This window comes from Calidris pugnax, unplaced genomic scaffold, assembly GCF_001431845.1.
Source record: "Calidris pugnax isolate Ruff unplaced genomic scaffold, ASM143184v1 scaffold20, whole genome shotgun sequence".
NCBI lineage: Eukaryota > Metazoa > Chordata > Aves > Charadriiformes > Scolopacidae > Calidris > Calidris pugnax.
This window is the reverse complement of record NW_015094510.1, coordinates 31508959-31521493: the sequence shown is the minus strand read 5'-3', so window position 1 is coordinate 31521493 and position 12535 is coordinate 31508959. Positions and strand designations below refer to the sequence as shown.

The 12535-nt window shown below is 39.5% G+C and overlaps 1 protein-coding gene across 2 annotated transcripts in view; it reads right to left on the bottom strand.

Annotated features, from left to right (window-relative positions):
- The window catches only part of TRPC6 (transient receptor potential cation channel, subfamily C, member 6), a 97918-nt gene that overhangs the window by 36515 nt on the left and 48868 nt on the right, over window positions 1–12535 (bottom strand). For both annotated transcript variants that reach the window (XR_001414479.1, XM_014965706.1), the window contains exon 2: window positions 3397–4171. Coding sequence is in view for 1 of the 2 variants with exons in the window: in XM_014965706.1 (XP_014821192.1) it covers window positions 3397–4171 (775 nt within the window). In the remaining variant the exon portion in view is untranslated. The remainder of the gene's footprint in view (window positions 1–3396; window positions 4172–12535) is intronic.

The window sequence follows — 12535 nt, the reverse complement described above, 5'->3', positions numbered from 1 at the left end:
TCAATAAAACAGTTTGTTGTCATTATTGCTGCAGAGGACTTTGTACTAAATGCAAATCTTAGCCATTTTGAACAGCATTGGGCCACAGCTGTCCCTCTCAAAACTCCAGGCCACATCTCTGCAGGACAACATCTGTCAGATATGATCTGCATCCTTATCAACAGAGTAGAGATATTTGCTCTAGGGTGGGCAAAGGATTTAGATGACAGAAAATATGAGCAAAATCCCCCAAAATAAAAATATTCTATATAGTATTAAACCTTGTAAAGATGCATATTTAGCCATACCTTAAAAAGCTAAATTAAATGGCATTCAGGAAATCCCGAAGATCTCAGAATTACTCTGGAAGCCTGAATTAGCTGTTTGCTTGGTACAGAAATACTCCCACACTGTGATTGACACATCTGTCCAGTTAGTCTTCCTTCAGCAGTCATCTTCTACTTCCATCTGGTTTTACTCCTAATAAAGAATTATCCTCCAAAGCACTTGTAAAAACAATACATGCAACCAAATGCAACAGGCATGTAGTGCTAGATAACATCACTACAGAGGTCTGAAGCAAATAAAGTAGTTTATTCCAGAGAATAGCAGTTTCTACTGATTATGGTAGTTCCTATTTTGCATGAATTACAGTTTCATGGTCAGTGTTATCTGTAACCTTAATGATAGTGTAAGTCAGGAGAAAGAAGTAATTTAGAAGACAGTCACGAAGCAACCACCATCATAGTTCAGCACCAACCCTTTCTATTGCTTCTGAGGAAGACCTGGGAATCACTGTTGCTGTAGGCACCCACTAGGAAGCTCTTCTGCAATAATATCTCATCAGCACTATAAAATAGGTGACTTTCAAAGCAGCGTATTACCAGAAAGTTCAATTTTCATTCGGGTAAGGTTTAAAATGCTTTAAAAGGCTCAGGCAAACCCTAGGTGGAGCTAAAGACTTGCCACATCCAGGTAATTGATGCACAAAAAATAGAATTGTTTTGATTACGCTAACATATGTAAGACACTTTAATGAAAACCACATTTTTACTCAGTGACTACGCTATCCAGATAATTGTAGCAGACTCCTGAAATAAAGTAAGGGCAACAATTTTTAGATAAATTGCTGCAAGCAAGGCTATGAGCTTGCAGGAGCAGAAACAAGCCCACACTCAGTAAAGACAACAGCATCCATTTCCTGCAGCTTGCACGCACAACCTCTGTACAGCCTGCACTGAACCCAAGCTCCGTGTATCTCTGTCAAGCCCCGAGCCTGTCTAGATACTGTAAATGTTATCACTTACCAATAGTGTGAGTGTTAACTCTTGTCAATGCACATATAAATGTACTAGTTCCTTGTCATTAATATTTATCCATAACCACCCCATGATTTTAGTACTTACAAAAATGTTCCCAAAAGACCTTCTGTTGCCAGCCGTCTGCTCTTGGTGAAACCTTAAATTAAGGGAGACTTAAATTTCCATGTTGCCTTATGCTCCTGCTCCTCATTGTTCCCATTCACCTTCACCCTACCCTAAAGAGTTACGTATGTCCAAGCAGAGCTTGGCTGACTAACAGGGATACGGAGCTGCTCTGCCTCTTCTCCAGCCTCCTGGACAAGGCTGAGGGACAATACCTGAAAATCTCTCTTACAGTCCTTTATAGAACACTACCCTGGCAGTAGAGCTCTAGTTTTAGAGACGGCAACAGCAGCAAAAGAGGAACTGAACAAACACAAGTCACTCAGGGATGAGCCAGGTCATGCCAAGGACGGACCTCCTCATGGCACTTCAGGGCAGGCTGCAGAAGCATGGATTCTGAACTAACCCACCTTTTCTCACCCACATGCTCCATTCCCTGTCCTGGTGGTACCAGGGACAAATACTGTGCTCCCAGTTCATCTTGCCAGTTGTGTACTGCAGCATAGATTTGAAGGACACTTCTTGCTGACAGTTCCAGATGATGATTTTATTTATCTTTATAATAATCTTAGCTTGTGTCACTCCAAACTGTGGTAAACGGAGCTATACAGTCCCTGCAAATCAGACATGCTATTTATCTCAACATAGCTGTGAACTTAACAGGCTGCATTTATGGTGTATGAAAAATGTTCTTCTGTTCTGTTCTAAATTTACTCCCCTTTAAGTTAATCAAGTCCTTTTGTTCACATCTTCAGCAGCTGCTAAAGAGAAAGAAACAAGAGTATGTGGTTTAAATACTCTTCTCTGAACTGTACATGAAAGCACTGAGTTAAATCTCAGACCACTGAGGTCCTAAGGATTTCTGCCAGGGACTACATGAGGCAGACTTTCATCCTCTGCATTAAGCTGAAATGCCTTTCCCAGAATTTGGTCTTATTGACATAAAATAAAAATACTCCTCTGCTCCTATTCCAGCTGTTTAGCTGCTGTTTTTAAGAACCCCTTGCATGTTCCCACTCCAAGAAATATATCAGCTTCTTACAACAGATTGGTACCACAAAGGTACACCTATGAGAACGAGCCAGGAGTAATTAATTCAGAACTGCAGCAGCTCAGCTCAGGTTGGTTGAGCAGAGGTGGGTTCACGGCCTTGAGAACTGTGCCACTGCTCAGAAGATTAACATTAAATATTGATCATGGCAACTTCAAACTCTTCCTAACATAATGTTGGAAATGATTCTCCTACTTCTTTCAAGGGGGTCTGATCTCCTGCTAGTGAAGCCTAGACATCTTACTCTGTCCCAGGAGTATCATCTAAGGGTCCTTGAATCCTTGGGTGTCAAGTATTTTATTTTATTTTTTCCAAAATAATGCATTTTGGTAACATTAAAAATTCTATATACACAGAAAAAGTCTTTAATTTCACAGAGTTCACATATAAGTAGATACGAATAAGTGAAAAAGAGGAAGAGGTTAGTAGAAACACCAGAGAAAAGCAACACATTAAAAAAGGACAAGAAGGACACTATTTAGAGTTCTTTTAGTAAATAATTGTAAAACATTATGAGAAATGAGAAAGCTTTCAGTCCAACTATGAAAAAATAATGAGAATGTATGAAGGTTTAGTAGAACCGAGCAATTTGGCTGATGTAAGTGACCAAATTATCCCACTACAGTCTCCTCTTTCCCCTGTTCAAAGTCAGCTTCGCTCATGGGTTTGAAGGGACTTCCTTACTATCCTGCCTGACAGGGAGCAGAAACTTTGTTCACTGGCATCTTCTACACAGGCAGCATGAATTACATTAAGCACAGAGGACTAAGCCATCCCCAACGATTTAAATCTCCCATTCATTAAACAATTAAACATTTTCCCATGTTATTCTGCTGACTTGTGAAGATGATGCTGATCTATTACTGTTCAAGAAATGGGAGAAAAACCTTTGAATGAACTTTACAATTCTGTGTCTGTCAGAATCAGTATCCCTCTACTCACCTTAAACTCTTTTTCAATGTTGGCAAGCACGGCCAACTCATTGCTGAGCTCTAAGGCAGTCATTACAGGGTCTTCACTGGACAAAGACAGATAAGCAGGGCTGGCCAGACCTTTGTAGGCATTGATTCTAGACCTAGAATGGCTGAAAGAGTCATGCTTTTGTTTCTGATTGCATTCACTGCACTTGCAGAAATAGTCATGTGGTCTATCGATCCGAGCTCCTTTTCTCAGCAGAGTGTGGACAATCTCATACTCATGGCAATGAGCGGCCAAAATGATCGGTGTAACGTCGTGGGAAAACCGTGTGCCATCTTCATCGTATGCATAGAAGTCATCGTGCTGGAGCTCCGACTGGCTGGGACTCAATGCAAGCCTCTTGCCTTCAGCAAACGCAGGATGGCTTAGGATGGCTTCCACTATCCGAACGTAACCTTTGCTAATAGCCAAAAGCAAGGCATCCCCAACCCGAGACAGGTTCTCCTTCTTCAGCAGAAGTTCTGTGATCTCCAGGTGCTCGTTGGCAACCGCCAGCTGCAAAGCGTTCTGCCCCATATAGTCCACACAGTTCACATTGAGGGAGGGACATTCTTCCAGCATTTTGCGAATCACTGGAATATTTCCATATTCTGCTGCATCCAAAAAGCGCTCCTCCTCAAGAGAAAGACTTGTTGAGTGGTCATTAAACATATAGGCTGGCCCTCGACTGGCCTGTCTCCTGCCCTTCTCCCGGAGGATGGTCTGTCGCCGCAGCGCTAGTCTGTTCTCGTTGCCTCGGCTGTGTGGAAATAGAGAAATTATTAGTTCTGTTTATACAATGGAATATCCATTTTAAACAATAATTAATAAAAATATTTTAATATTCTGCATATTTTTAATGCAACAGGGAGACCAGAAAGCCTGACTCTGACGCACTTTGTAACCACTGTCACTACACAGCCCTGGAATCAGCAGCCAGCTACCTTTTATTTCAACACAAAGACAAAGCTTTAGCCAATCAACATTTCAGAATATGCTTTTTTTCCCCTATTTTGTCTTCCACAGCTTTTACAAAATTTTTACTGAAGCTGGATTGTTAAATAGGTAGAATAACAGTTTTACAGGTAAGGTTCTTTCTCAGGTTTACACAGAAACCCCTCTCTTTTTCTCAAGCCCTTTTCATCATTTGGTATCCCACACATCCCTCTGATATATATTGTCACTTCACAAAATGGTCACTTGACAAACCCAATTGCCTTCCATGACAAAGTAACCTGCTCTGTTGATGAGGGGCAGGACGTTGTCCACCAGGATTTCTCCAAGGCTTTTGACATGGTTTCCCACAGCCTCCTACCAGAGAAACTGATGGGTTACAGTCTAGACAAGCGGTCTGTGTGGTGGGTGGGGAACTGGCTGACAGGTCAGACCCAGAGGGTGGTGGTCAATAGCTCCTTTTGAAACTGGCAACCTGTCACAAGTGGGATCCCCCAACCATCAATACTGGGCCAGCACTGCTTAATACCATTATAAATGATCCGGCTGGCAAGATCGAGTCTACCCTGACGAAGTTCGCCGATGACACCAAACTGAGTGGGGAAGTGGACACTTTGGAAGGGAGAGCCACCCGTTAGGAAGACCTGGATAGGCTGGAAGAGTGGGCTAACAAGAAACTTATCAAGTTCAACAAGGACAACTATAAGGTTTTGCATTTGGGAAAACAGTCCAGGAGTGCAGCACAGGCTGGGACCTACCTGGCTGGGAAGAAGCTCTGTGGAAAGGGACCTGGGGGTCCTGATGGACCAGCTCAACATGAGTGAACAGTGTGCTACTGTGGCAAAGAAAGCCAACAGGATGCTGGCTGCATCAACAAGGGCATCACCAGCAGAGGTAAAGAAGTCGTTATCCCATTCTACTCAGAGCTTGTCAGGCCACAGCTTGATTCAGTTTTGGTCCCCACTATATAAAAAAGATGTGGACAGGCTGGAGAGGGTCCAGAGAAGGGCCACAAAGGTGATCAAAGGACTGGGAAACCTGCCACATCTGGAAAAGCTGACAGAATTAGCCTTGAGAAAAGAAGGCTTAGGGGAGACCTTATCACCGTGTTCCAGTATTGAAAGGGTGGCTACAAAGAAGACTGAGGCAAGGAAAAGACAAGGGGAACAATGGGTAAAAGTTATTCCAGGGGAGATTCCGATTGGACACAAAGAAAAATTTTCACAATGAGAACAATCAGCCATTGAAATAATCTCCCCAGGAAAGTGGTGGATTCCTGATCATTGGATATTTTTAAGATTCAGCTGGACAAGATGCCAGTCCATCTTGCCTAGACTGTGCTTTTGCCAAGAAAGGTTGGACCCGATGATCCTCGAGGACCCTTCCAATCTGATATTCTATGATTCTATGATTCATGAAAACAACGCTTCCTATTTTACTTTAGAAAAGAAGAAATCATTATAACCTTTTTACATACTAAAATCTCGGTTTCTGGTTACAAGAATATTTTCAATGGGAAACATTCCACTAAGTTTGAGAACTGCTGCCAGAGCAAAACTATGTTTTCTCTGGACGTACTACTTTCTGACACCTTTCCTAGACCTAGCAGATCTTTTGAAAGACTTCATTGGAACAACTGGGTATCAAAAGGAAAAAAGAACATCAGATCTCAAGTTCATTGTTTAAATATATATTTTAAGTATAAAGATGACCCGGAGACTAGCGATGACATGCGATGACAGCCTCAGTCCAGAGACAGCCAGTATCACCAGCACAAGGCAGCGAGGATAGCTCACATCTGCTCAGTTGGTAGGAGTGACACCACATGAGCCCCCAGGGTGCCCTCAGGTGGCCCCTCTGAAAGCCACCATCCCCTCAGGATGATTTGGTCTATGTTGGTGGTAAGTCACAGCTCAGAGTGAAGACAAGTCATGGTGTGAAAGGAGTCAGCAGTTGCGGGATGAGGGACGAGGCATTGGATGGGACAGCAGGGCACACAAGCATGGAAATTCTCTAAATTCCCTTCTGCCTCAGAAAAGCAGGCAGGCTGACTTTGGTTTTCTTACCCCCATCGCTACTGCAGCAACTATCTAAATTACATTTTGGATCTGATTTCTCCTCTTCACCCTGCTGATGGTTTTCTGACATCTATAATTGAATGCTCAGTCAAAAATTGAATCTGTACAAGATAAAAACACATTGACTGCATTGTATGACATCTGTTACTCCCCATCTCCAGCATCCTTTTCATTATTACAGTTCATAACCTTGATATCCTATTTATTCCTCCACTCAGTAGCTTGCCAACAAATCCTGCCAACTCTCGCCTCGTGATAGCTCTGAAATGTTGTCCATTCTTCCACTTCTACTACTGCAAACCTCAGTCACTCCTCACCTCGTATATTAATTATTGATTACTTAATTAATAATTATTTAATTGTTAAAACATAAAGTGAACCATATCAATGCTAAGTTTGCTGAGGAATGCTACAAATTATGCTACATTCTCTTTAACAAGAAAATCTAATTCATGACACTATTATTTCAGTCAACCAAGATCCCAATCCTCAATAGAAATTCAGTTCAAATAATTTGTCTCCTAGAATTACTCCGCTAAACTACATAATATCCACTACAACTTCATCTTTTTTCTTTTTGAATAGTAGATTAATGATTCTTTACATACATATGCTCAAATACACTTCACTATTTTCAGCACTTCCCACAAAATAATAACCATGAGCATCATCTTATTCATTAAATACTTACTAATGAATATAAATTTAAGTATTTAATCCACAATAAAAAAATCAGTCCTTTGTGACTCAAACCATCTTCACAAAAAGTAACATTACAAGATATTATTCCTTCTAGATTATTTATATTTAACTTTAGTATGAATTTCCTTTTTGCCTCTTGCCTCCTCAGTTCCAGAGATACAGTCCTCTGCAGCATTGGAAATGCTTCAAATTGCCAAAGTCTTAAATCTAAAAGGAAAATTTTTTTGCAAGATAATCACAGGTGTGGAATGTGGAATATATCAAAACTGCCAACTGTAACATGTTCAATACTCAGGCAGTACTAATACCATGCTACAATGGCAACTTTACAGCCTTAGTTTGGACTACATCAATCATTTCATGGTATGGAATAAAGCTAGATCCCATCCTCTTCTGCTCCTCAAGGTCTCTGCAAAGCCTTTCTCAGTTACTGTGGGTTCAAAGCATACGAGAGAACACGGATATATGCTAATGTCTTATAGGTGAATATGTGATATGGCTGGTTAAAATTTTTCCATGCATATTTGCAGACAATTTAAAATAAAAAAAATATTTTTATTCGTTGAAAAGACAGCCTTTGGAGAGGTTTCATGGAAAACATGAAAACTGAAAGAATGAAAACGTTACTGGCACTGGTGACAATATTGGTGCCAAAACCTGAAATTCAGTAAATAGAAGCCAGTCTTTTGATATATCCACAAGTGTTTTACCGGAAACTTGTGTGCTAAATTGGAACAGGGATGAAATAGTAGCAAGGAGAGATCACAGCAGCGAAAGCAGACACCAGACCCCCCAGTTTTGAAAGTTGTACCTCAAAGGACTGTAACATGGTTCTAAAATTTTCTTCAAACATGGAATACAAGAGTGTATTGGTAAGGTGAAAATGAAATGGGAGACAGGAAAGAAAAAGTTAAACACAAGATGGGGGGGGAGGGGATGAGAAAGAAAAGAATGTAAGGGGAAATTTTAAAACCTGCTGGGCTTTAAGATTTATGCAGTATATAACTCTTAGGAGATGACCATAGCAACAGCATAGGGAGACAAGTTCCCTAACTTCCACAACAAAGTTAGTTGTCAAAAAATAAAGGACTTCAATACCCCAATTCAGTTAGTCCTACAGACAAGGGTTTTAATTGGGCTGTGTGTCTCTTGAGTTTCAGAGCTTCCTGGAAAAAAAAAAAAGAGGCTCAGCGTAATAAACATAAAAGTTTGAGGAAAAAAACATTTACTTGATTCTGACCAACATCAAATGGTATGGAATATCCCTTTGGTCACTTGGGATCAGGTGCCCTGGCTGTGTCCCCTGGCAGGTTCTCACGCACCCTTCTCATCCTAAATCCAAAACACAGCACTATACCAGCTACCAGGAAGAAAATTAACTCTATCCCAGCCGAAATCAGGACACAATAACAATATAATTGATTTGAAGTACATATCTTTATGCCCCCTGCAAAACCAATCCAGTATAAAATTATGTTGCTGCCATTTGATCTGTATGCAGGGAAACAAACCTTCAACAGGATCATGGTCAATATTTTTTCCTGAGATGTTAACAACTTCAGTTAACCAGCCAAAAACCACAGTCCATTAAATACTTTATCTTTAATTTTTTTAAATAGAAACTGATTATATTTCTATTCCAGCAATACACTCTCTATGATTTATGAAAACAAAGAGTAATCATTGCTAGGGAATAATACTTAGAATTAGCTTGCTTGTTCAGTAGTGTTTCTTCTTTCCTTGCCTGCATTTAGAAGAAAAATCATTGCTTAAATGGAAGATTAAGTACATACATCCCTTGGACACCAGTTCATCTTCTGGAGTAGAACTTATTGCAGAATGAAATAGAAGATTTCTGCATTTTTTTGCTGGACTGTAGCACATGTCTGATGCAGAGCTCTAAAATCTCAGTGTTATCTATTTTCCCTGCATCAATATATTTTATATGTATGAAATACATTTCCTGGTTTGCCCATTTGCAATTACAGTTAATTAAAGTTAAGGGTCTGTAATTAAAACTGGTTCTTGCAGCACAAGACTATAAATATGTTTAATTGTAACAAAGCAAATCGTTCTACTTTATTATTTCTGCTTAATTAGATACTCAGAGTAAGTATTAATTCAGGAGTTTGTTAAGAAGAGTATAAGATACTTGATTGCTTCAAAGAGCAGGGAAAGGAATTTGATGATCCAGAAGAGTATGTTCAGTCCTGTTATGTTCTGATGTTCTGACATTTATTTCACCATTACTAAGGTCTTTTCAGTACATTTTTTATCAGAAAGATGCCCACTTTAGCACATATTGTCACAGATTCTGGCCACATAAGTCTTAAAGCCACTTGAAACCTCAACCTTCCCAGACTACTGAATAACTGTTGGTTACAACAGATTATTATTGCACTTTGGGGGAAATGTGGTCTAAGTGATCGTACTTATTGATACCTATTAATTAAATGCCAGCATGGCCAAGCTTGGAATACCATCATCATTTTGGATACCATATTACAGGAAGGAGTTCTACAAAATAAGACATTAAATGCAAGAGAGCAGCAGCAGTCACAGAGTCTCTATCATATTTTCCACTTTAAGCATAATAAGGATGATTTTGTGAATTACATAGGCTGGTATTCCACTCACCTTACTTCCACTACAGGAACAGTAGCATAAATTAGTCATCTTGATCTACTCTGTAGACAAAGGAGAGACAATTCTCCTGTCTACCTTTAATTTTATTGTAGGATAAGCATAAATTTTCATGTGGAACACCTCAATTTTTTCATTGTTTAAAAAAAGAATCCTAGCTGATTAGGTGAGATTAAGGCCTCCTTTAAGGTATATAATTTAGTAGGAACATAGACCAAAAAAGGATGATGGATTCAAGTTCCTTACAAGCACAGATACCAATTCCCATTAAAATATCAGGCTCCTCCTTAAAGGAAATTGCTGTCTTGCTGGAATTTTATTTTCTCTCACTAATCTCACTGAAAGACTAATCCAGAGTTTGATTGTTCTAGCGGTTAGAAACATTCACCTAATTTTCAGCCTAAATTTAATAATGGAAAAATTGTATCTATTTGTTTTTGCTTAGGAACCAGAATTGTATTTTAAAATTAAGTAGCACTTTCTCCTGACAGTGGTTACCTGCAACACACAAACACACAGCAATCGTATCCCCTCTCCACCTTCATTTTGCTGAGCTAAATCAAGTTCTTTTCATTTCCTGCTACGTCTGTGCAGTCAAACCTGCCACGGAACAAAAACCCACTCACGTACACCTTCCTGAAATATGTATAACCCCACGTGTCAGTGTTTGCAGTAAAATGATTAGCAACCATTTTGTGATCGCTGTGGTGCATTTACATTCAAGAAATCATTTAGGCATTACAGATTCTTCTGTGAGCCAGTGACAAGTCTTGTTCCTTTGCTGACTTTCCTTAATCAGGTGTCAGACAGTGAGTCTCTGATTTATGAACTGAAAGAATTGTGCTGAAAGATCTGATTTCGACTCTCAACTCCCTTTGAGGACACAGACTTTTGTTATGAAGAGCTGTAGAGCTGGGAAAGCTTGGGCGTTGCAAACAACTGTGAGCATCCACACCATTATAATCCAAAGTAAAAAGCTTTTTAGGGGAGTCTGCAATATCTGCTAGAGGCTGGAGAAGCTCACACAGTGACAGGATAGCCCCCTCCTATTTTCCATTTACTCACATAAAAGGGTTTACTATACTCTAAACTTACTGTGTAAGAGTACTCTGTTAACTCATTTGAACTTGAGGTTTGGCTTACAGTCAAAAATTTATTACCTCTGGAAGAAGACTATACAACTCCTTCCGAATTTAGAACATATAAACTCACAAAATCCAATTCTGCTTCTGTCTTCATGACATGCTTTAGTAAGAGACACCACACTGACTTGCATGCATTAGTGCAGAACCAGAAATAATGCCTGTAGCTCTCATGAAGAGAAAATATGTGACTACTCATGTATCCTGCCAGCAGTGCAAATCTACACGGCAAGGAAAAAAGGGTGCTGAGACTGCTGGCAGCATCCAAAAGAAAAATATTAGAGTCATAGAGATAAATACTCTCAAAGTAAAGTAAATGGAGGAAGTTGAGTTATGTTGCCACACTGGCTTAATGACAAACTTCTCAATCTCCATTTTGAAAACTGGTCAGTTACTAAGCATGGCAATAGTATCCACTGCTTGTTGAAACTCAAGTAACTAGCTCAAACAATGTTGAGACCATTAGTAATCCCCTCTGAATCACCTCTGTGGGTGAGCTGCCAGAAAATTTAAAAGGCCACAGACCTTTTAAAAAAAAAAAATAAAAACAGAAAAAACCCCATATTCTCATATGCTGTTGGTAAACTGTCGATAATTAGTGATTAGCTAAGAGATCAGCATAGCAGTAATATCAAATAAGATCATCAACACCAAAGAACGAAGAATAAATTATCTTGAAAAAATCTAATTCTTACTGTGACAGAATAAGAAGCCGTGTGAACCAGGCAGGATCCATATCCATGTTACAGGTCTTTAATGAGGCTCTTGCTGCTGTCACACATGATATTCTAACATGCAAAGTAGAGAAAGAGGCTGAATGGGATTATGAAGAGGGAGCACAGTTGGTTGGAAAACTGTAGTTATCAATCCAAGGTTATAAAGACAATTTGGTCAGAAAATCTGACTTAGATCTGGTATTATTTCATATATTCATGAAATGTGATGGATGATGGAATAGAAACCCCGTGTCTTACACTTGCATAGAAACTTAGTCTGAGAGGAACTGAAAATGGGAGGAAAGCAAGCCCAGAATTTTGAATGCACCTGACAGGTGATCTGAAACAAATGCTATGCAATTTGAAAACAGGTTAAAAGTTTTGCACCTAAGTAAGAATAAGCAAGGCCACATTAGAAGATGGGACTGGCCTAGGTTAGTTTGGAAGGGGTAGGTATGAAATAAAATTGCTATTACACAAACTTGTGGTGACACAGGCCCTGCACTTCCAGAACAATACCGACCAACTGCAATTAGTCTAGAAGATGACTAGAGAGCTGACCAAAAGTCTGGAAGACATGAAATAAAGTGCAAGTAGGTTTTGGTTAATCCAGAGAAGACCAAAGGAAGACACATAAGCAATGGTGTAAAAGGAGGGGCTAAATCTGTCTCTATTCAGGTCTGGGATTGGTAGGCAACCTGTAGCTCCAAAGTCCCTAAAACTTGATGGCGAGAAAATATTTCTATTCATCTATATTCTTCCTTATCATATATATATTTAAAAATTATGTAGTATATAGCATAATACAGAATATATAATTTGCAAGACATAGTTTGTAAAATAATATATTGATCTATGTAAAATATATAGTACCATGTATAAAACTAAA